The 26,241-nt window shown below is 38.9% G+C and overlaps 1 protein-coding gene across 1 annotated transcript in view; it reads left to right on the plus strand.

The window, feature by feature from the left end:
- Positions 1–26,241, plus strand: part of Cubn (Cubilin) — an 882,604-nt gene that overhangs the window by 258,444 nt on the left and 597,919 nt on the right. Inside the window, exons 22-23 of the mRNA XM_068225286.1 lie at positions 13,391–13,551; positions 21,670–21,851. Of these exons, the coding sequence (XP_068081387.1) occupies positions 13,391–13,551; positions 21,670–21,851 (343 nt within the window). The remainder of the gene's footprint in view (positions 1–13,390; positions 13,552–21,669; positions 21,852–26,241) is intronic.

Consider the following 26,241-nt stretch of genomic DNA (forward strand, 5'->3'; position numbering starts at 1 on the left):
CCGTGCTGCAAATCATAAACTGAATATCTGTTAAGAAGGGAACAACTCAAGTTCCTCAGCTGCCAAAAACCTTGGAGTTCAACTTGATCATTCACTCACATTTGAAGGACACTGCCATTCTGTCAGTACATCCAGGAACTGTGTGAACTACAGCCTTGGCACTGTCTTTCTCTGCAGCTGAGTATGCTTGTCTTGTATGGGCCAACTCTGTGCATTCCAAGTTAGAGGATAGAGCCTTGAATGAAATGTGTCATATTATATTTGGATGCCTCAGAACAACTAATGTCAAAAAAGTTTACCACATTTTTAATATAGCAGTACCCCTTGCTCGATGGCAAATAGCAGCTGAAATGAGAAACTGAAACAAAAGATGAACAGTCATCATCCTCTGCACAGCCACCGAGAATTAAAACAAGGTCTCAGATCATGGAAGAGTTTCATGAACAATACCAAGCCTGCACCTGGTAAACCAAATGCTCTCAGGAACCAGAATTAGCAGTAACAGCTGACATTACTGGATGGGAATAAAGCAATATAGGGGACTCCAACTCATGCCTTGCAAACATGGCCAGTATGGATAATGGAGAATGCTTATCTATCTATCTATCTATCTATCTATCTATCTATCTATCTATCTATCTATCTATCTATCTATCTATCTATCAACCAATCAATATTGATCGGCATTTAGGACTGTTACCCAGGTGGCATATTCGCTATCAATTGTCTACCCAGTCCTTTCTTCGTGGAAATTCTTGGAAATTTATTGAACATTTTGATAGATAGATAGATAGATAGATATTGAAATGGCTTGCCACGATAAGAATTTGTATGGCAAGAACTAAAGCCACCCTAAAATCTGATGCCTCTAACTGTAGTGCTTTTCAAGATCTGGATGGTCCAAATTTTGCTGTGGAAACTCAGCATAATATTTTGATGGCTGTTGTAGTTGCTTCATATTGGAGTAACTTCAACATTTGAGGAGAATCAGTTACAATCTTTATCACTTATAAGTTTTACCAGACCAGATCCATTTCTGCTGAAACATGGTGTTTTCAGTGCACTAGGTCTTCTGATATGGGCTAGAACTTTCATAGATCTGTCAATCTCATCCTTGGCTTTGACAGTATGAAATTGGCTGTGTTAACAGTTGGTACTGAAAGGGTGAACTATTGACTAAGGAATACAATACCATCCTTGAAGTCCTATGGTTGGAAGAGTACTCTGAAGAAACTGAGATTTTGAACAGTTTAGGTTTAGCAACAAGCAGGTAGGTATGTAAGGAAGTTAGGGTATTATAAACTAGAAAATATGCAGTTGATGCATTCAGTGGTAAGTAATTAAAGAAAATGGGACAGGATTACTTGATTACCGTTTCTGAGATATATGGTTGATTACTGACCAGGTAATGGCATTATATTTGGTCATTGGAAAGAGTTTACGAATTTTGTTGCAAAAAAAAAAAAAGAAGTCATATCTAAAACAGAGAAACAGAATATTTGATAAAAGCAGAACAGGTAACGGTATGATGGTAAAGAGGATGAAAAGAAAGGTTTTAAGTTTCACTAAGAAGAAAAATCTTCTCAGATTTAATTACACTGTAAGTACTTATGTGTTAATATAAGGAAAGATCTTAGGTGGAGCAATCACATTGGGTTTGTAAATAAAGATTATAGATCTCTTTATATGGTTATGAGGGATTTAGGATTTGTAGTAAGGATGTAAGAAGAGGGCATGAATCCAGTGTGTGGGACCCACACCAGGATTATTTGATATGAGAAATGGAAAAGATCGAAAGGAAAGCAGGACAATTTGTTCTGGGTGATTTCTGACAACAGAGTAGTTTTACAAAAAATTTTCAAATTTTGGGCTGGGAAGACTTGGGAGTTAGGAGACAAGCTGCTTGACTAAGCAGGAAGTTCTGAGCTGTCAGTGGAGAAATGGTACGGAATGACATTAGTAGACAGATCTTTAGTTGTTGGAAAGGTCGTAATATGACGATGGAGTTGGAATTCAAGAGAACAAATTGGTCAAATATTCATTTTTAGGGAGAGGAATTTAGGAATGGAATGATTTATCAAGCAAAATGTTCAATAAATTTCCAAGAATTTCCACAAAGAAAGGACTGGGTAGACAATTGATAGCGAATATGCCACCTGGGTAACAGTCCTAAATGCCGATCAATATTGATTGGTTGATAGATAGATAGATAGATAGATAGATAGATAGATAGATAGATAGATAGATAGATAGATAAATAGATAGATAGATAGATAGATAGATAGATAGATAGATAGATAGATAGATAGATAGATAGATAGATAGATAGATAGATAGATAGATAGATAGATAGATAGATAGATAGATATTGAAATGGCTTGCCTCATAATCTAGGTAGTGAGCCTGCTTCATAAACAGAGGCCCTTGGATCAATTCTCCTCAGGTCAGGGATATTTTCCTAGTTCTAAGGGCTGATCTTGAGGCCTACTCAGCCTTCATGTGAACTATTCAGGAGCTATCTGATGGTGAGAAAGCCAAGAATAATGGCCTGAGCATCAGTTGCTTGGTAGGCCGTCAATGCTGTAGCACCGTGGCATTTGTTTGATTGGATTTGTCATGGAAAGAATTGAACTGACCAATCATCGTTTTACAGTTCCAGGTTCCCAGGTACTGTTGGCGAGCCTCTTCCATTCTCTCTTATAGAGATGTGTTCTGTTGTTAATGACGTCCTCCATTGTCCTTCCCTGATCTGCAATGTCCATCCAGTGGGTTCTTGGTCTTCCCACCATCCGTTTCCCTGCCACATGTCTCTCCAAGTTTGTATGCTGTCCTTGTTGGCTCCATCCTCATTACATGCCCAAACCACCTAGGTCTGAGCATGCTGATCCGATCTAACAATGATGTAAAAATCCCAGCTTCCTTCCTAACTACATCATTCCTTAATTTGTCCAGTTTGGCTTTTTGAATTGTGGACCTAAGGAACTACATCTCAGATGCCTACAACCTTGATGAGTCTTTCTTAGTGAGGGTGCAGGTTTCAATACCATAGGTTAAGATTGGTATGAAGTACTGATTGAACATCACCAGCTTTGATTTTGTTGGTAATTTGCAATCCCAGAGGAGTGTTCATACTTGCTGGTAAAAGTGAGAGCTTTTCTGCACTCTATTTGCCACCTCCTTTTTGGCTAGTGTATCTTGATATATTACACTGCTGAGGTATGTAAAGATTTCCACACTTTCTAGTGGATGGTTTCCTGGCATGATGTTTTGCTGGTGGTCCCTCTCTGTTTATTGCCATCACTACTGGTTTGAGTCTGCTTATCTTGAGATTGAACTCCTGGAAATTAACCTTCCATTCATTGAGTCTAGACTGTGCTTCTTCCTCAGTTTCTCCCCAGATCATAACATCATCAGCGAAGGCCATTGCATTTAGTTCACCAGAGATTTTCTTGATGTTCTTCATTATGTCATCCATGATGGTGATAAACAGTAGTGGGGATAGTGCACTGCCTTGATGGACTCCACTTTCGGTCTTGAACCAGAATGAATGTCCGTCACCCAATCACACACAGTGGTACAGTTCTCATACAACATTTGAACTTACCTCACCAGTCCCTCTGGCACATTCCTTTTTCTCAGGTATTCCCATATCTTCTCTCTTGCAACGCTGTCATATGCCTTCTCATTGTCAAGGAAAACCATAAACAGATCTTCGTCTTTTTCCTAATATTTTCCTATTAACATATGGACACTGAAGATTAGGCCTGTTGTGGACCTGTTAGGCCTGAAGCCATACTGTTCTTCTTCAAACTGTTGCTCTAAGATGACTCGCAATCTGCTCTCTTAAGATTTTCTCAAGAATATTAAGCCCATGAGAAAGGAGTGTTATTCCCCAGTAATTGGAGCATTTTTGGCGATTTCCTTTCTTAAACAGGGGATAATGACACCCTTGCTCCAAATAGGTATCTTGCCATCTTTCCAAACTGCATTGAGCACTCTGTGTAGCCACTGTATACCCTGGACTCCTGCTGCTTTAATTATGTCCGTGCTGACTTCATCGATTCCTGGGGATTTCCCTTGCAGCATCATCTTAAGGGCTGCTTCTGTTTCTACCCATGTAATGGGTGGCTCCTCTGTGCAGGTTTCAACAGCTGGTTCTTTTGTTCTCTGATCTGCTTCCATCCTGTTCAATAGGGTGATCAAAATGAACTGACCAAAAAAGATTATAATTCTGTATTTAGGGTTCTAGGATAAAAACCCCATGGCACTACAACCCTTGAAGGGCCTTGGCCTACCAAGCGACCGCTGCTCAGCCCGAAGGCCTGCAGATTACGAGGTGTCGTGTGGTCAGCACGACGAATTGTCTCAACCGTTATTCTTGGCTTTCTAGACCGGGGCCGCTATCTCACCATCAGATAGTTCCTCAATTCTAAACATGTAGGCTAAGTAGACCTTGAACCAGCCCTCAGGTCCAGGTAAAAATCCTTGACCTGGCTGCGAATCGAACCTGGGGCCTCCGGGTAAGAGGCAGGCATGCTACCCCTAAACCATGGGGCCGGCACACGGTTCTAGGATAGGTAGAGGTATTTTAAACTCCCTGATCAATGGTTGCTTGTAAGTCAAGGCCCATCAGGGCTATAGCACCATGATGTTTGTTTAATTGGGTGTGTTACTGAAATAGTGCAACTGATTAATAAGGAATATAACACTTTAGTTGGAGTTCTAGGATAGGTAGAGATATCTGAATAATGAATTTGAAAAGGATGGAAGAGGGAAAGGGAGCATGGAAGATTATGTTTCTTATAGATTAGTTGGTCTTATCTGCATTATACTGTAACATAGTGGGGGTAGTAAATGAAAACAAAACACAACACTGGTAGTGTTAAAATTCCATGACTTATCTATAATTACTACTAATTACACACTACACAGACACACCCAGACAACAACGTACACTACACAGTATACACAAACCAGTTTACACTCTCTATGGCCTCACTACTTGGTCACACTAGTTGTTCACTCTATCTCTTATAACGTAAAATATTTACATTACATACTCTTCCACTATGTTTATGTATACTCTTTTAAATTCCACGATTATACTTGCAGTACACTATCACAACCTCTTGATTCACAGCTTGTGCACAGCATAGTCCCACATTCATGTACGTTGTACGCTGTCCGTACACTCACAACAAACTTCATCCACTGTCTCTTGCTGACCTCTCTCACGCTGCATCAGACACACACACATTCACTCACAGGAGCTGAACATAAGAAACCCAATTCCTTGGTGACAGATAGAACAGAACGCTCACTTACTCCACAGACAGAACTGCACTTGTTGCACTGACTCCTCATCTCAAACTGAATCACTAACACCGGGCGAGTTGGACGTGCGGTTAGGGGCGCGCAGCTGTGAGCTTGCATCTGGGAGATAGTGGGTTCTACCCCCACTGTCGGCAGCCCTGAAGAGGGTTTTCCATGGTTTCCCATTTTTACACCAGGCAAATGCTGGGGCTGTACCTTAATTAGGGCTACGGCCGCTTCATTTCCACTCCCAGGTCTTTCCTATCCCATCGTCGCCATAAGACCTACCTGTGTCGGTGCGACGTAAAGTAAAATTGTAGAAAGAATCACTGAACTTTGAACTCGCACCACTGACTGATTCCTCTACTCCAACTGAACCAAACGGAGCCACTTGAGCTCATCCAGCTCATCTTAAATAGGGAGGCCAGAACCTCCAGATACTTCATGAAAGGAGCTGTCTCTAGAGTCCTTTCAGTTATGAATGATCTTGGATCATCTTCTAGTTCTTTCTCCCACTGTTGGGAGGCCTAGTGAGTTAACGAACTGGTGATGAACTGATTGGTTCACTGTGCGGCGACTGGCGGGTCCCTAACTTGGTGACCCACTTGCGACTCTGGCCAGGCTGTCTTGCTCCTCCCAGAGCCTCACAGTAAAATGGTGGACACCGTCACAATGATAGGGAATCTGAGAACATGTTTAGTTTCCCCTGATAAGCAGTTCTTCACATTACTAGTAAGTCTGCTTATACAGGTCTCGTATAATCTCGCACCTTGAGCATGAACTGTGAAATGAAAATTTAGGATCACAAACACTAGTTATTTGAGGTTCAGTAATAGAAATGAAATGACATATGGCTTTTAGTGCCGGGATGTGTCCGAGGACTTCGGCTCGCCAGGTGCAGGTCTTTTGATTTGAGATCCGTAGGCGACCTGCATGTCGCGATGAGGATGAAATGATGATGAAGGCAACACATACACCCATTCCCCGTGCCAGGGGAATTAAGCAATTATGGTTAAAATTCCCAACCCTGCCGGGAATCAAACCCAGGACCCCTGTGACCAAAGACCAGCACGCTAACCATTTAGCCATGGAGCCGGACTTCTGTAATAGTGATATGCTGAATATGTCTATTGAGTTCAGTATCATTCAGCCTATTTTAGTATGAAAAGGATGATAAGGAATGATTGAATAAAAAACTGCAATGTTAGTATTGCTACTCTGCTTTATAAAAATATTTTGAAGTATCAATACACAGATAGCCCTATTGATAGTTAATCATAGATCAGAATAAAAATCCAGTTATTTACTCCAGATTTGTTACTTGAAGTCTACTCCTGCGGAAAGGTTCTAATTACAGGAAGAGTACCACTTTGTTTTCGGACAGAAGTAACTGCTAACCAGAAGTCCAAAATTGAGAAAAATAGTGTCCGTATGTGTATGAATATAATCTCATCAAGTACAGTGTGAGATGTTGGTAGAACCTTCACTTAACTTGTGACGAGGTTTACAAGGATATCATTTTAGAAAATACAGTACCATATGAATTATTCAGAACAGGAATTCTTTTTCATAATTTTTCCAGTGGCTTGCAACAGTGTGCTACACATTGTTTATTCTTAGATCCCACGTTCTCTGTGCATTCTTTGCACTGATATTCATTGGTAATTAATCTTTGATATGGTTGTTTTTAAGTTAAAAGTGTATTTATTTTGATGTGTGTCACTTTTGAAGAATTTTGGAGTTTTCTTGTGTGATTAGTAATACGTATGTCTTAAATGGATATGACTCTTAGGAAGTGTAATGCGATTGTACCATTATCTCAGACCTGACATAAAGAGAGAGAGTACCTAAATTTGGTGTCTGTGTAGGCACTAAAAATAGAATTATTCAGCAGCATAAACATACTAGCTCAATTTCACCTAAGAAAGAGGAAAACTGTGGCAGGAAAAGGAAAATGAAATGAAATGAAATGAAATGAAATGAAATGAAATGAAATGAAATGAAATGTCGTATGGCTTTTAGTGCTGGGATATCCCAGGATGGGTTCGGCTCGCCAGGTGCAGGTCTTTCTATTTGACCCCCGTAGGCGACCTGCGCATCGTGATGAGGATGAAATGATGATGAAGACAACACATACACCCAGCCCCCGTGCCATTGGAATTAACCAATTAAGGTTAAAATCCCTGACCCAGCCAGGAATTGAACCCGGGACCCTCTGAACCGAAGGCCAGTACGCTGACCATTCAGCCAACGAGTCGGATGCAGGAAAAGGAAAATGATGTCAACTGATGAACATTTTCTCCTCAGAAGAAGCAAATCACTGTTGTGGACTTACGTAGTAAACTGGAAGAAGGGGAGTGGATCTGCATGTTTCTAATGTTCGTCATTGACTTTGGCAGTTGGAAGCTAAGCCCACAAACCTGTAAAGAAACACCTTCTAACAGGAGATATACGGCATGTTGGAAACGTTTCTTGTGGCTTATAGGCATCAAGATCAGACAGTAGAACGTTTGAAAAAAGTTTTTGTCTATGATATGAGTCACTTTGAAGTGCAGGGGGAGGGTTCAATATGTGCGCCGAGCAAAGAATGAGCCAACAACTTCAAGCACGTATGCAATAGACTGTAAAACACCCTTGAAGTAGAGGTTTTGGGGGTGTTTCATGCAAGAAGGACGAGGATCCTTAGTACTATTTGGTGGGATGATGAAATCTGATCAGTTCATTCAAATACCGGAAAGAAGAGTTGTTGGTGGGCTGCAGAAGAGATTTCCAGATGGTGATGTAATTTTTCAGCAAGATTTTGGCTCCAAAATGACGGCGGTAAACAGATAAATCTGACGTCTGTTATGTACAATCACCGATGGCTAAAACATCCTTTAGATATTTATAGGTGGGGAAAAACAGGTACAAGGAGAATGGAAAAAACATGACAGAATCCAGTATGCCCTCTGAGAAACGTTGGTGAGTTGAAGGATTCAAAGACCGCGCGCAAAATCGTCCATTATCTTGATTTAAAAAGATGGGCACACCAAGCTGATCAATGGGTACATTTTCCTTCTTTCAAAGCTTCCAGTTGTTCTTGTAATATTGTGTCAAGAAAAATTACGAAGTTTGTCACACAAATCATTTCAACAGTATTGTTGCTATTTCTAATACCTTTTTGAGTGGGGCAAAAGATGAAGTCAGCAAACATGGCCTTTCTAGTGTTTTCATCACAGAACTTTGATTACAATTTCTATTCAGTGTATCTACACATCACACAAATTAATACTGCAGAAAAAATTGTAAAGACATAAATAAGCCTTGCACTATGAGCATTTGATAGCTCACTACAAGAAACACATGAAATGTTGAAGTCCATGGAATAAAAGCAATTCCGTGGTGGCTGGACATTACACAAATGTGGGGACAAGACTGCATTAGCTGAGGCACAATCACTCAATGCATTAACACACAGTTATACTGTGCAAGCTATTATATCAGCAAATGGATGTCTCTCACCAGTGGTTCTTGTTGTTTTTATGAGAAAAAGTTGTATTTTTGGCCTAAGGGTTAGGAAAGCTTGTTCCAAACCCCAAATCTCTACATCGTTGCCTCTAAATTAGACAAGAATATTTTTCAAGAATGGCTATAAAATTTACCTGATACCATTGTACTTATCCTTGACTCTTTGGATAGGTCAAACAGAGAACAACATTCAAATAGTATGAGTTTAAGGCAAGCAAGTATCTGTAAGGACAATTCCGGAGGATGCTACGGGACTCATCCTGCCTTTTGATGTTTATGGATTCCGTATCTGGAAACAAGTCATCAGACTACGATTTTGTTTTGTTCCACAATCTGAATCTCAGCATTCACAAGATAAACAATATTATTTGCATTCAGCCATTTGTACACAAACAGATGTCTTCTCCAAGGTTTACAGAAATGTGAAAATATGTGTGGTATAAAGCAGGATATGTTCATGACAGGCCAGACCACTTTGAAAATCGAATTTCATTTTGCTTTTATTTCATGGACTACAACATTTCATGTGTTTCTTGTAGTGAGCTATCAAATGCTCATGGTGCAAGGCTTATTTATGTCTTAACAATTGTTTCTGCAGTATTAATTTGTGTGCTGTGTAGGTACAATGAATAGAAATTGTAATCAAAGTTATTTATACAAACAGTAGAATATTTCTTGCAATTAAAACTGTTTTCTGTTGTTTTCCTTACACGGTAATGTGTCGGTGTTTGCATACTTTATGAGTACACAGGACCACATGGTTGAGTGGCAGCGATTGCCAAGGGTAGGGAAGTAATGTGTGTGAGAGAGTGAGAGCATGGCAGATGAGCTGGGTGGTCGCGCTGCTTTGATCTGCTTCCCGCTGCTCCCTCCTTTCTATGCGGTGCTCAAATGAACAAACTTTGACACCCCACAACAGATGTTAAATACATGATTAGGCATATCATTTTGATACACACTCTCTCTCTCTCTCTCTCTCTCTCTCTCTCTCTCTCTCTCTCTCTCTGTGCTAAATACATGATTAGGCATATAATTTTCATATGTACACACACTCTCTCTCTCTCATGCCTTTCAGCGTTCAGTCTGCAAGCCTCTGTGAATTTACTAAACATTGCCACAATCCTTGATTTGCAACTAGTGCTGTGGCCTCATTTAGTTCCATGCCTATTATCTTTAGATCATTAGAAACTGAGTCTAACCATCATCGTCTTGGTCTCCCTCTACTTCTCGTACCCTCCATAGCAGAGTCCATTATTCTCCTAGGTAACCTATCCTCCTCCATTTGCCTCACATGACCCCACCACCGAAGCCGGTTTATGCGTACAGCTACATCCATCGAGTTCATTCCTAAATTAGCCTTTATTTCCTCATTCCGAGTACCCTCCTGCCATTGTTCCCACCTGTTTGTACCAGCAATCATTCTCGCTACTTTCATGTCTGTAACTTCTAACTTATGAATAAGATATCCTGCGTCCACCCACCTTTCGCTCCCGTAAAGCAAAGTTGGTCTGAAAACAGACCGATGTAAAGATAGTTTCGTCTGGGAGCTGACTTCCTTCTTACAGAATACTGTTGATCACAACTACGAGCTCACTGCATTAGCTTTACAACACCTTGATTCAATCTCACTTACTATATTACCATCCTGGGAGAACACACAACCTAAACACTTGAAATTATCTACCTGTTCTAGCTTTGTACCACCAATCTGACATTCAATTCTGTTGAATTTCTTACCTACTGACATCAATTTAGTCTTCGAAAGGCTAATTTTCATACCCTACTCATTGCACTTATTTTCAAGTTGCAGGATATTAGACTGCAGGCTTTCAGCACTATCTGCCATTAAGACCAAGTTGTCAGCATAGGCCAGACTGCTTACTACATTTCCACCTAACTGAATCCCTCCCTGCCAATTCATGCCTTTCAGCAGATGATCCATGTAAATTACGAACAGCAAAGGTGAAAGATTACAGGCTTGTCTAACCCCTGTAAGTACCCTGAACCAAGAACTCATTCTACCATCAGTTCTCACTGAAGCCCAATTTTGATATAGCTGAATAAAACATTTGTACTGAAGTCACTGTACCAAATGTCAATCAGATTGTAGACTTACAGGTGAAAGGGTTTCCTTGTTAGTTTTCATAGTGTGTTTAGTACTGCTACAAACTCTGTATGAAAACCTGTTCCCCTAGTTTGTTATTACCGGTATCTATTTTGATATGTAATATTTCAATATTGTACAAATATTGTTCTAACAATATATTATGATAAAGTGGATTAGTGAGGAGTGATTGAATAAGAAACAAACAATGAAACATGACCTTAATCAATAGGTTTTGTCTGCTAGGCTATTAGTCCATGCTTGTATTTTTACAAGTAGTGATATTTCACCTACTGTATAGTAGGCCTTGACAAAACAGTTTGGTGGTCAGATGGAGCTGACTTAATATAAAGCAGCCAAAAACATTCACTGCACAGTCTTAAAGTTTTGAATAAATGACATTTGGGCTGAGCTGGTGCCTGTGTGTGAGTTCTAGGAGCTTGATACTGTTTAAATGCAGGCCTTGTTTCTTGTGGCTGAAGTTGTAGGAATGCTTATTTCTTTCAGTTGCCTCTTGATATAAATAAGCTTGGAATTAGCAGGTGGTAGCTATGATATCAGTCTCTTTGAATTTTGTGTTGTGGCTCAAATATGAGCGCATTGGTTTTCAGCTAAAGCCAATTTCTCCACTGGGTGTAGATCAACCCCAGTATTCTCTTGTTCTGCCACTTTTCCCACTCCCTGGTGGAGTTGAGGGTTTGAAACATGTTGCATAAATGGATTTGGTTCTGTTTTATGTCTGAATGCCCTCCCTGATGCCTTATTCTGTGTGTTTATCACTATTGTGTGCTCCTGTGTTGGTTGTTAATTGTGGAGTGTTGTGTGTGTAAGAGGAGACATATATTGAGACAGTCAGAAACATCCAGTCCCTGAGCCAGAGGAATTACCTAGAAGTGTTTAACAATCTCTGATACAGCCAGGAATCAAACCGAGGACCCTCTGAACCGAAGACTGTGACACTGACCATTCACCCAAGGAACTGGTCAAGATCAACCCCAGTATCATATCTCCAGAATGCTTCTGCCTCCACTGATACATATAAAAGGAGGTTACTTCTATTTGACCACCAGACTGTCATGACAAGGTCTATTGTATAGAAGGAGAAATTTGGAGCTTGTCAACATGCGACCACAGCCTACTAAATCGGAAGGAAACATCTGTGTAATAGATGCCAAGTTCAACATTATAAACATTATGAGGTCTGTTCAAACAATTAACCGAACTTTGAAAATAACTACACAAATGCAAAGTCTTGGCAGTTTCCAGAAAGTGGTACTGAATCTTTCTGATGTAACTAGTCATTTGTCACACATTTCTGAAACAGTTATCACTTAGCAGCTGGTAGTTTTACAACTTGGTGGAGTATGTATTGAACCTGTCGATAGGTCAGAATATGATGATGATGCTTGTTGTTTAAAGGGACCTAACATGTAAGGCCATAGGCCCAGGTCAGAATATTACAAGCAATGTATCAACATTCCTGCAACATTCCTTTCTGCTTCAAACAATGAAATACGTTTATGGAGATGTACCAAGCGATGAAAACAGTTTATAACAATTTGCTGAGACCAAAGAAAGCATTGCAGGGCAGGTCGAAGGTAAAAGTTTTGTTGGCACTTCTTTTTTCTTTTTTACAATGTTATTCACCATGAATTCCTACCTGAGTATCAAATGGTGAACTGCTGCTTATATCTGAAAGTCTTGAGACATTTGAGAGAAAATGGTAAGAGACGAAGATTAGACTTGTGGAGAAACAACTCTTGAGCCTTCACCATGACAACATGCCAGCTCATGCATCACTGTTGATTGTGAATTATTTTTGACAAATATGAAGACTGTTGTGCTTCTCTATCTGCCCTACTCACTTTTTTATATTCCCCAAACTGAAATTCACCCTAAAAGGATGTTGATTGCAGTCCATTGTATAGATCAAACTGAAACTGCTGGTGGAACTGCATGCAGTCCTCCAAATTGCCCACCTGGAGTGCTTCCATAAGTGGAAACTGTGTTGTGAACATTGTATCAATAGAATATGAGAGTACTGTAGAAGGAGACAAAGCTTACAAAGCTACAAGTAAGACCTTTAAAGAGTTATTTCCAATATTTGGTTATTTTTGAACAGGCCTTGTATACAATAAACTTTATAAAAGATTCTCCAAGTTTCAGTCTACTATTATTATGCATAATTGTTGGTTCAAAGTTTATTAGGTTAGTATTACATGTTCTTGACCTGACGGAGGAACCTTCATACATCTTCAATGTATTTTCTACAAGCTACCATTTATTTCATTATTGTAGACTGTTGAGACCATGACCAATAAAATTATTTAATCTTTCCAATAAAGTTTGATTCACACACAGTAGTGATCATGTGTACAGATTGATAATCTGTAACTGCTCTAGAAAGAAATATCAATGTAAGTTCAGGCACTAGGTAAGAGTAACAGTTTGCTTCTTATTGTACAGGAATGGTGGCTCTGCAACTGCTCCTCTCATTGGTAAATACTGTGGCACTGATATTCCACCAGAAATACAAGCCATTAGTAATAAACTGTACCTCCACTTCAAGTCTGATTATTCTCGGACTTATAAAGGCTTCGAAATTTCCTGGGATGGTACATCAAGAGGTTAGTATAAAATTAAATGTCTACCATTTTAATACTCACATCATGTAACTCTGGTAATGTCCTTGACTAAATATTAATACAACATGTTAAAATGTTCAATCATAATTGATAACGCACATCAATATAAAAATCTAGTATAATAATCATTATCATAATTGCAATTCTTCCTTATCAAGATGTAGCTGGGATGGAGAAAATACAATTTTTCTCTATTTTACTTGATCTCTCCTTCAATTTTCATCCATCCATAGTCCAGGACCTGTTGTCTAATGTTATTCTAAACATCTGTCTGTTATAACTTGAATATTTCTTGGCAGCTCTTTCATTCCATTTGTAATCTATATATAAAAATAAGAGTTTTGTCAGTACATTGCTCAGAATTAAAAAATAATGGCACATCTGTATTGGTCGTGTTCAAAATAACAATGAAATGCAATTTTTAATTTTCCATCATTTCTGTCTGTCTGTCTATCTTTTTTTTTTTTTTGCTTTACGTCGCACTGATATAGATAGGTTGTATGGCGACAATGGGATAGGAAAGACCTAGGAGTTGGAAGGAAGCGGTCGTTGCCTTAATTAAGGTACAGCCCAAGAAAAAAAAAAAAAAAAAAAAAAAAAAAAAGAGAACATGGAAAGAAATGTGATTGTAGCGGGGGATCTGAATTGACCAAATTTCAATTGGGAAGGAAATGCGAACGACAGGAAGCATGACCAATAAGTGGCAAATAAGCTAATATGGGAAGGGCAGCCGATTCAGAAAGTGATGGAACCAACTAGAGGGAAAAATATCCTGGATGTGGTGCTGGTAAAACCAGATGAGCTCTATAGAAAAACCGAAGTAATAGATGGCATTAGTGATCATGAAGTTGTTATTGTCATAGTTAAAAATAAATGTGTTAGAAAAAAAGGTCTTAAAAGTAGGACTATTAGGCAGTATCATATGGCTGATAAAGCAGGCATGAGGCAGTTTTTAAAAAGTGATTATGATCGGTGGAAAACGGTACATAAAAATTTAAACAGACTCTGGGATGGGTTCAAAGCAATTGTTGAGGAATGTGAAAACAGATTTGTACCTTTAAAGGTGGGAAGGAATGATAAAGACCCACCTTATTATAATAGAGAAATAGAGAGACTAAGAAGGAGGTGCAGATTGGAAAGAAATAGAGTTAGAAATGGCTGTGGAAATAAGGAGAAATTGAAGGAACTTACTAGGAAATTGAATCTAGCAAAGAAGGCAGCTAAGGATAACATGATGGCAAGCATAATAGGCAGTCATACAAATTTTAGTAATAAATGGAAGGGTATGTGTAGGTATTTTAAGGCAGAAACAGGTTCCAAGAAAGACATTCCAGGAATAATTAATGAACGAGGGGAGTGTGTATGTGAGGATCTTCAAAAGGCAGAAGTATTCAGTCAGCAGTATGTAAAGATTGTTGGTTACAAGGATAATGTCCAGATAGAGGAGGAAATTAATGCTAAAGAAGTATTAAAATTTACGTATGATAACAATGACTTTTACAATAAGATACAAAAGTTGAAAACTAGAAAAGCAGCTGGAATTGATAAGATTTTCTGGGGATATACTAAAGACAATGGGTTGGGATATAGTACCATATCTGAAGTACTTATTTGATTATTGTTTGCTTGAAGGAGCTATATCAAATGAATGGTGAGTTGCTATAGTAGCCCCTGTGTATAAAGGGAAGGGTGATAGACATAAAGCTGAAAATTACAGGCCAGTAAGTTTGACATGCGTTGAATGTAAGCTTTGGGAAGCCATTCTTTCTGATTATATTAGACATGTTTGTGAAATTAATAACTGGTTTGATAGAAGGCAGTTCGGTTTTAGGAAATGTTATTCCACTGAAGCTCAACTTGTAGGATTCCAGCAAGATATAGCAGATATCTTGGATTCAGGAGGTCAAATGGACTGTATCGCGATTGAATTGTCTAAAGCATTTGATAGGGTGGATCATGGGAGACTACTGGCAAAAATGAGTGCAATTGGACTAGACAAAAGAGTGACTGAATTGGTTGCTATATTTCTAGGAAATAGATCTCTGAGAATTAGAGTAGGCAAAGCCTTATCTGACTCTGTAATAATTAAGAGGAGAGTTCCTCAGGGCAGTATTATTGGACCTTTATGTTTTCTTATAAATATAAATGATATGAGTAAAGAAGTGGAATCAGAGGTAAGGCTTTTTACAGATGATGTTATTCTGTATAGAGTAATAAGTAAGTTACAAGATTGTGAGGTACTGCAACGTGACGTCGATAATGTTGTGAGATGGACAGTAGGCAATGGTATGTTGATAAACGGGATTATAAGTCAGGTTGTGAGTTTCACAAATAGGAAATGTCCTCTCAGTTTTAATTACTGCGTTGATGGAGTGAAAGTTCCTTTTGGGGATCATTGTAAGTATCTAGGTGTTAATATAAGGAAAGATCTTCACTGGGGTAATCACGTAAATGGGATTGTAAATAAAGGGTACCGATCTCTGCACATGGTTATGAGGGTGTTTAGGGGTTGTAGTAAGGATGTAAAGGAGAGGACATATAAGTCTCTGGTAAGACCTCAACTAGAGTATGGTTCCAGTGTATGGGACCCTCACCAGGATTACCTGATTCAAGAACTGGAAAAAATCCAAAGAAAAGCAGCTCGATTTGTTCTGGGTGATTTCTGACAAAGAGTAGCATTACAAAAAGTTTGCAAAATTTGGGCTGGGAAGAATTGGGAGAAAGAAGACGAGCTGCTCGGCTAAGTGGTATGTCAGAAACAAATAAGCTGTAAGGCTTTTCAGGCGTTTGCTCCATTAACCAGCGTTTTGTCTTAGGTCTGACACTAGAGTCAACAGAATGGGATGTGTCAGACCCTACCCACTTATGCTGGGGTGTATGCAGGTGAACTTATCAGAAGCCCTTATAAGAGGCAGTCTTCTGATAAGTTCACCTGCATACACCCCAGCGTCAGTGGGTAGGGTCTCACACATCCCACTCTGATGAGTCTTGTGTCAGACCTAAGACAAGACGCTGGTTAATAGAGCAAACGCCTGAAAAGCCTTACATCTGATATGTTTTTGACATTTTTGACATGCTCTGTTGGTGAAAAATACTTAATTCCCTCCATGGGAAATCAGAATTTTCCATAAGTGGTATGTTCCGAGCTGTCAGCGGCAAGATGGCATGGAATGATAGATGAATAAGTTTGAGTGGCGTCTTTAAAAGTAGGAAAGATCACAATATGAAGATAAAGTTAGAATTCAAGAGGACAAATTTGGGGCAAATATTTATTTATAGGAAGGGGAGTTAGGGATTGGAATAACTTCCCAAGGGAGATGTTCAATAAATTTCCAATTTCTTTGAAATCATTTAAGAAGAGTCTAGGAAAACAACAGATAGAGAATCTGCCACCTGGACGACTGCCCTAAATGCAGATCAGTATTTATTGATCGATTGATTGATTGATTGATTGATTGATTGATTGATTGATTGATTGATTGATTGATTGATTGATTGATTGATTGATTGATTGATTGATTGATTGATGGATTGATTGACACAGAGTCCAAATTATCATTAACTACTTTCCACAGCAGCTGATCTCAGAACTACTAATATGTATCTTGTTATACACAGATGATATTGTTCTGTTTGGTGAAACACATGAATAGATTGAGGCAGCATTAGAATAATGGAGAGCATTGCTGGAGAGAAACGGTCTCAGGGTCATCTGTAAGAAGACAGAATACATGTCCTGCAACTTTGCAGAACCAGAGTTATTTGGCTTGTGAACCGTGATGATGCCTGACAGGTTCAGTTATCTTTGCTCTGTCGTTAACACCAATGCCCCAATCAACGATGATGTCAAGCATTCTATCAATATTGATGAAATGGTGATAGCTGACAGGTGTCTTGTGTGACAGATGGTTGTCTATAAAGCTTAAAGGGAAAGTTTACAAGATGATTGTCAGGCCTGCCCTTATGTATGGCACCGAATGCTGGGCAATGCAGAAGAAGCACGATTGGAAAATGCACACCACAAAGATGCAAATGCTGCGATAGTCTGCAGATGTTACTTGAACCGATGCAAAGATCCTTTGGAATCACTGCTATTGGTGAGAAACTAGAGGAGAGACAGCTCTGCTGATATGGACTCATCAAGGATGTGTGATGATCATCGTACACAGAAAGTTCTTGCCATCTCAAAACCGATGAGAGACTAAGGATTTACTTACTTACTGGTCGGCGCTACAGTCCTTGTAGGTCCTTGGCCTCCTTTATCACCTGCCTCCATTCATCTCGGTCCTCAGCTTTTCTTCTCCAACGTTTAACTCCTAACTTTCTAAGGTCATCCTCAACATCATCAATCCATCTCTTTCTGAGTCTTCCTCTCTTCCTCCTTCCATCAAATTTCCCTATAAACACCTTTTTACGGTGCAGGTTTCTGCCATTCTCTGAACATGACCGGCCCACCTAATTCTTCCCTGCTTAATTTTAGTAACAATATCTGGCTGGCCAAACAGTCCTTGCAGCTCTACATTTGTCCTCATTCTCCACCCATCCTGCTCTCTTACTGCACTGAATATCTTTCTCAATATCTTCCTTTCACTCCGTATCAGCCACTGTTCTTCTCTGGAGGTCATCAGCCAGCATTCTGATCCATACATAACTATTGGTCATAGTACTGTTGTATATATTTTAATTTTTGTATTCCTGCTGACATTCCTGGATTTAAACATATTTTGCAAGGCATAAAAGCATTGGTTTCCACTTGTTATCCTCTCCTGTATTTCCACGGAGGTTTTATTGTCCTCTGTTATTATAGAGCCTAGATATTTGAAAGATGTGACTCTTTGATATTCCTTCCCATTTAATCTTACTGGGGTCCTTCCTCTTACCCCCTTTGTATCTCCCATCTTCATATTTTATTTTGTTTATATTCACTTCTAGTCCTAGGTCTCGTGCTTTCTCTTCTAATACTGAGTAGCTCTCTTCAAGAGCTCTTTCATTTCTTGCAATTATTGCTACATCATCAGCATATGCTATCACTTGTACTAATCTGTTCAAAATGGTTCCCCCTGGGTTGATGGGCAATTGACAGATTACTTTTTCCAATGCTAGGTTAAAAAGCAGTGTGGAAAGTACATCTCCCTGTCTTAGTCCTCTCTCCACTAAAAACTCCTGACAGATCTTGCTCCACTCTCACCTTGCATACTGTTGTTTTCAAAGTCATTTCTGTTAATCTAATCAATTTCCTTGGGATTCTAAATTCTTTCATAATCTTGTAAATTTTACTCCTATCTAGACTGTCATATGCCTGTTTAAAATCCACATACAGCTGATGTAGCTGTTTGTCATATTCATAAAATTTCTCTAGCACTTGTCGTAATATAAATATCTGATCCAGAGTAGAGCGATGTTTTCTAAAACCTGCTTGGTAATCCCCTAATATTCTTTCCATCCATAATTCCAATCTTAAGGCTAGTACCTTACCAAAAACCTTGTACGTTCCATCCAGCAAGGTGATCCCTCGATAATTTCCACATACTGCCTTGTCTCCCTTTTTATGTATTGGGTAAATTATACCCAATGTCCAATACTTGGGTATTTCCTCCTTTGTCCAAACCTCCTTAATCAATTCATAAACAGCCTTTTCTATTCCCTCTCCCCCATATCTCAACAGCTCTGACTCCATTCCATCTTCACCTGGGGCTCTATTATTCTTTAATGCATTAATTGCAGCTTTGACCTCTTCTAAGTCTGACTGTTTTACTGATTCCTCTTCCAATTCTCTTTCTTCCCCATCAACATTTATATTTTCCTCCTCTCTATCATCTTCATTATTTCCATTGAGTAACTCATAAAAATACTCCTGCCATCTTCCAAGCACTTTGCATTTATCACCCAGAAGGTTTCCATCTTTATCCTTGAAGAAAACAGCTCTTGGTTGAAATCCTCTCTTAAGGTCTTTTGTTCTTTCATAGAACTTTTGTACCTCGTTTCTATCCTTCATTTCATCCAGTTCTTCGACTCTCTTTCTTTCAAAAGCTCTTTTCTTATATCTACATATCTTATCTGCTCTTCTTCTTTTCTCTCTATACTCTTCTACTGTTTGTCTTGTTCTCCTTTGAAGCATTCTGTTCCTAGCATCATTCCTCTCTTGGATTAATGTTGAACATTCCTCATCGAACCATTCTGCTCTCTTTACAATTTCTTCTTTCCCAGGGTACTATCTGCAACTTCACTGATAGTTGTTTTCAGTATCTCCCATTCATCTTCCACTTCTTTCTCCCATAATTCCCTTTTTATTTCCAAAGATTCAGCCATTTTCTTTTTGTATTTCTCTTGCAATTCCTCATTTTTTAGACCTTCAATATTGTGCTTTGCCTTTCTTGTTACTTTTTCCGTTTTTGCCAAATCTATTTTTTGTCTACTTGACTCTAACAAGATAGTGGTCTGTATCTGCATCAGCACCTCTGCAGCTTCTGACATCCATAATATCTGATGCATGTCGACTGTCTATGATAACATGGTCTATTTGATTTCTTGTCACACCATCTGGTGAAATCCAGGTCTCCTTGTGAATGTTTTTCCTAGGATGCCAAGTACTTTTAATTATCATCTGCTTTCCACTCACAAAATCAAACAATCTCAATCCATTATCATTACTTACTTCATGCAGGCTTTCTTTCCCTACTAAGTGTTTGTACACCTCTTCTCTTCCAATTTTTGCATTTAAATCTCCAAAGATAATTTTCACATCATGCCTTTGAACTTTATTAATTTCTTCCTCCAATTTAGTATAAAATGCATCTTTCTTCTCATATTCTGCCTCCTCAGTAGGGGGCGTACACACAAAACACAGTTACGTTGAAGAATTTTGCCCTAATTCTCACAGAGCACATTCTATCATTGATTGGAGTAAAGTTGATCACGCTTTGCTTTACCGACTTATGTATGAGGAATCCTGTGCCATTACTGCCTGCTTTTTCTCCACTGTACATCAAGACATGTTGTCCAGACATCATCATCCCTTGCCCTTTCCATCTCAGTTCCTGTAGAGCTGCTATTTTCACTCTATACTTATCCATTTCATTCCTTAATTCTTTCAACTTGCCAGGTCTCTTCAATGTCTTAACATTCCACGTTGCTAATATAATATCCTTTTTCCTTCTCTTTAGCCATTTTTCTCGCCAGTTCGTCACCAAGTTTTCCAGTCCTGCTTTATTCATTCTTAAGGTATCTGTAACAGTTGTTTTTTTACGAGGTAGGGGAGTTAACCCTACGCTCAACCCCCAACCTGGAGGACCAGGGTATCACTCTTAGTCAGGATCATCACCTTAGACCTGTCTGGCTTGGGTGGCCCTACCAGGAGCAGATGCTCCCGCTGGCATAGCTCTAAGGATCATTTGACCACGCAAGCCTCCAATAAACACCCGGCAAAATATATTTTGCCTTCGTCAAGGTGGTGATACCTTCAGGAGGAGAGACTAAGGACACCCAAGAGAAATCTGGTGCATACAGCTGAAACCACCTTAAGGAGGAAGGAAATCATTGTTATCCAGATACAGAAGCAGAGGGATTACTCCCTATGGATCAGAAGAGCAGCCCTGAGTGATACTCAAGATTGTTCACAATGTGGGCATGTAAAGTGGGAAAACGAAAATTGTTGTTGTCATCACATAGAAAAGATACAATTCATATCTATAGCACTTCATGGTTACCTGATATAAAAATCTCTTTCTAACAATAATGTTGGTATAATGCTCAATATTTCATATTTCTTGTCCTTAGAGTCAGATGTCAGGGTTGGACACAATCAAGATAGAAACTGCTACAACAAGATATGTTACTTGCCTGTAATAAATGTAATGAAGTTAGTGAAATTAAATGCATAGTGCATATTACTATGTAACTGGCATCAGGGTTTAGGCATGTGTTACATGATAGGAATCAATGAATCAAAATACCAACAGTTGATAATTTTTTGGTGAAATGGACATAAACTATGTGTACCATGCAATGTGCTATCAAATACAATTCTATGCAACATGAAAAATAAATGAAACTGAATCGTGCTCATTAGACTATACAACTTGCTGGTATGCTCTGTTACAGGATGTGGTGGAACTTTGACTTCTCCACAGGGCTCTATCAAGTCTCCAAATTATCCAGAGCCATATGAAAGGCATAGTGAATGTTTCTGGAAGATATCAACCAGCCGAGGCAGTACTATACAAGCAGTGTTTGTTGATATTCAACTTGAGTCTTCTATGAACTGCTTGTATGATTATGTTGCTGTAAGTAACAAAATATCATATTAATATTTTTTACCTTGTGAGATGTTTACCATGACCAGCTTTTTCATAATCAAAAATAAATTCCTTTATGTGCCTCACATACTACAAAAAAATTGCTCAGAGTTTCTCTGCTGCCTTAGTATAGCAGTTCGTAGAAGCAACATAAATTTGAAACTTAATTATCATGAGTCAATACTGTAGTATAACCAAATAATTGACACACTGTCTATAAAGCACATGTATCTGAGGGGGTTTGAGTATTGACAAATTCTGCATCTTTACAGTATGAACAGACATCTTTGCATAGGCCTTTTTTCTTCTCCAACTGGTTTAACATTGCACCAGTGGCAAAGCGTGCTAGTATCCACTGTTACCACTGGTAACAGTTTGAAAATATAAAAATCAAATATTATTTAATATTAATATTTTTGTTTCTTCACCTGGATGTGTCGCTAGTACTCTATTGCAGCAGTTTGCCACCGTCAAGACTGTGCCACCGTCAAGGCTGTGCCACCGTCAAGGCTGAGCGAGTGGCTGTTACCACTCCATGCAGTGATTATGCTTTGAATCTCTTATAACAGCTAGGCGAGTACTACTGCCCCTGCGCCAAGCAAGGCCCCCTTTCCTCTCGAAACTGAAATGTATCCTAGTACATTCTCTGGTCCTGTTACCACAGTGGAAAGTGGAAACAAAAGCTTATAAAGTCGGTGCTGAGCTGTTCCGTCCGCTCATTTAGCCGCGCTCAAGAGTGCATTGTTATATAATTGAATTATTGTTTTCTATTATAATATGATGTGACTTCTCTTGTTAAAGTGTGAATTTATATTTAATTTATGTTAGGTAAGGATAGCCTATAGGACTGCACAACGTATTAAACATTAAAATGAGTGCTGTTGCTTCCACCTCGAAAATAAGTGAGTTGCCGGTCCCAGAATGTTCATGTATAACAGAAAGCTTAATGAACACGCCATTTTTGTTAAGAACTTTTGAAGAAAAGAAAAACATAATTGAAAAAAGGTTGACCCATGTCTACTCTTAAAAATTTATTCTAGGAATCGAAAAGAACAGAACGATATTCTCATGACTCGAGGTACTGTACATAAATCTGGACTGGTTATATGGTTGTGCAAAAATGAATAAACTATGCTCTTCGCCATGTATTCTATTTTCCTCAGAAAATAATGCTTGGAATAAAGACTGTGTGGACAATTTAGATAGTTTTAGAATTTTAAAGAGACGCCGTAAGGTGTCTCAAGCACACATCAACGCTGTTGCCGATATGATTCAGTTCGGAAGGTCCAGAATAGAGTTTGTTTTTAGTACATACATACATACATTATCATTATAGACTGTTATGCCTTTCAGCATTCAGTCTGCAAGCCTCTGTGAATTTACTAAACGTTGCCACAATCCTCGATTTGCAACTAGTGTTGTGGCCTCATTTAGTTCTATACTTCTTATATTTAAATCATTAGAAACTGAGTATAACCATCATCGTCTTGGTCTGCCTCTACTTCTCTTACCCTCCATAACAGAGTCCATTATTCTCCTAGGTAACCTATCCTCCTCCATTCGCCTCACATGACCCAACCACCGAAGCCGATTTATGCGTACAGCTTCATCCATCGAGTTCATTCCTAAATTAGCCTTTATCTCCTCATTCCGAGTACCCTCCTGCCATTGTTCCCACCTGTTTGTACCAGCAATCCTTCTTGCTACTCTCATGTCTGTTACTTCTAACTTATGAATAAGATATCCTGAGTCCACCCGGCTTTCGCTCCCGTAAAGCAAAGTTGGTCTAAAAAGAGACCGATGTAAAGATAGTTTCATCTGGGAGCTGACTTCCTTCTTACAGAATACTGTTGATCGCAACTGTGAGCTCACTGCATTAGCTTTACTACACCTTGATTCAATCTCACTTACTATATTACCATCCTAGGAGAACACACAACCTAAATACTTGAAATTATCGACCTGTTCTAGCTTTGTATCCCCAATCTGACATTCAGTTCTGTTGAATTTCTTACCAACTGACATCAATTTAGTCTTCGAGAGGCTAATTTAAATACCATACTCATTGCACCTATTTTCAAGTACCAAGATATTAGACTGCAGTCCTTCGGCACAATCTGCCATTAAGACCAAGTTGTCAGCATAGGCCAGACTGCTTACTACATTTCCACCTAACTGAATCCCTTTCAGCAGATGATCCGTGTAAACTAAAAATAACAAAGGTGAAAGATTACAGCCTTGTCTAACCCCTGTAAGTACCCTGAACCAAGAACTCATTCTACCATCAATTCTCACTGAAGCCCAATTGTCAACGTAAATGCCTTTGATTGATTTTAATAATCTACCTTTAATTCCATAGTCTTCCAGTATAGTGAACATCTTTTCCCTCGGTACCCTGTCATATGCTTTATCTAGATCTACAAAACATGAACACAACTGCCTATTCCTCTCCTAGCATTTTTCAATTACTTGGCGCATTCTGAAAATCTGATCCTGACAGCCTCTCCGTGGTCTGAAACCACACTGGTTTTCATCCAACTTCCTCGTAACAACTGATCGCACCCTCCCTTCCAAGATGCCAGTGAGTAGTTTGCCTGGTATTCTAACCAATGAGATACCTCGATAGTTGTTGCAATCTTTCCTGTTCCATTCCTTATAGATTCTTCTTCTTTCGGTGCCTATCCGTTTCGGATGTTGGCGATCATGATGGCTATTTTCGTCTTGTTTGTGGCAGCGCGGAACAGTTCAACTGATGACATATTGCACCAGCCTCTAAGATTGTCAAGCCAAGATATTCTTCTCCTTCGAGGACCTCTTTTGCTGTTGATTTTCCCCTGGAGTATTTTTTGGAGTAGGTTGTATCTATCTGTGTTACGCATTATATGTCCCAGATACTGCAGCTTTCGGCATTTCACTATCTTGATCAACTGAGGTGTTGTGTTCATCCTTCTCATTACTTCCACGTTTGTAATTCTCTGGGTCCAAGATATTCTCAGGATCTGCCTATAAAGACATGTTTCAAAGGCCTCCAGCTTCTTCTCTGTGTTTTTATTTAAGGTCCATGTCTGTACACCATATAAAAGAACAGAAAATACATAACAGTCCCTAAAGTTAGATTGTGGCTTTTAAACACATTACTAATTTTCTGGAACACACTTCTTGCTTTTCCAATGCATACTTTGACTTCTTGTGAACAGTCCCAGTCTTCATTTATTATGGTTCCAAGGTATGTATATTGTTTTACCCTTTCTATACTCTTTTGATTTATAACCAAGTTTATTCCGGAAATATTTTCCTTACTTATAACCATGAGTTTTGTCTTTGCGGTGTTTATTTCAAGCCCGTATTGGCTGCTGACTCTTACAATTCTATCCATTAGTGATTGTAGCGCTTGGATAGTATCAGCAAATACAATTATATCATCAGCATACCGGATGTTGTTTAATCTCACTCCATTTATCAAAATTTCTTCTTCTATATCTTCCAAGGCTTCTCTAAATATGTATTCTGAATACAAATTAAATAGTATAGGTGACAAGATACATCCCTGCCTCACTCCTCTCAGGATTTTGACTGCTTCGGTGTGTTCTCCTTCAACACGCAACACCGCTGTTTGATTCCAGTACAGCGTCTTGATGATTTGCAGATCTTCTTCCTCCATTCCAATATTCTCAAAATATCCATCAATTTTTCATGTTTTACAGAGTCAAAGGCTTTCTGGTAGTCTATTAAACAAGCAAATACATTCTTATTTATATCTCTACATCTCTGAAAGAAGACCTGCACACTGAACAAAGCTTCTCTTGTACCTACTGCTTTAATAAACCTAAATTGATTAGGGGCTATCTGATCTTCACACAGTCTGTATATTCTTCTGTGTATCACTCTCAAGAACACTTTCAAGAGATGACTCATCAAGCTTATTGTGCGGTAATCTCCACATTGGTTTGCGTTTTGCTTTTTTGGCAAGGTGATGAACTCTGATTTGAGCCATTCCGATGGAATATTCCTGGATACATAAATTCGGTTGAAAATTTTGGTCAACCATTTTACATGATGTTCATCCATCAGTTTTAAGAACTCTGTTTCTACTTTATCTGGCCCCACTGCCTTTCCGTCCTTCATCTGATTGATGGCTGCTTGAACTTTTTCTTCTAATATATCTGTGCTGCTTATTTCATTTGTATTTTGTGTAAAAGCACATCTAGTGTCACGAAATAAATCTTCTATATAGATAGGTGCAATTACTGCTTTTGTCCAATCTGAAAGTACTTTACCAACACTCCATGCTAATCTTACTACTCTATGAAGCCATTTCATCCCTGCCTTCCCACTATACTTCACCATTTCAGGTCTAATTTCTTCTATTCCTGCTGCT

Source organism: Anabrus simplex, chromosome 1 (genome assembly GCF_040414725.1).
Source record: "Anabrus simplex isolate iqAnaSimp1 chromosome 1, ASM4041472v1, whole genome shotgun sequence".
Lineage (NCBI taxonomy): Eukaryota > Metazoa > Arthropoda > Insecta > Orthoptera > Tettigoniidae > Anabrus > Anabrus simplex.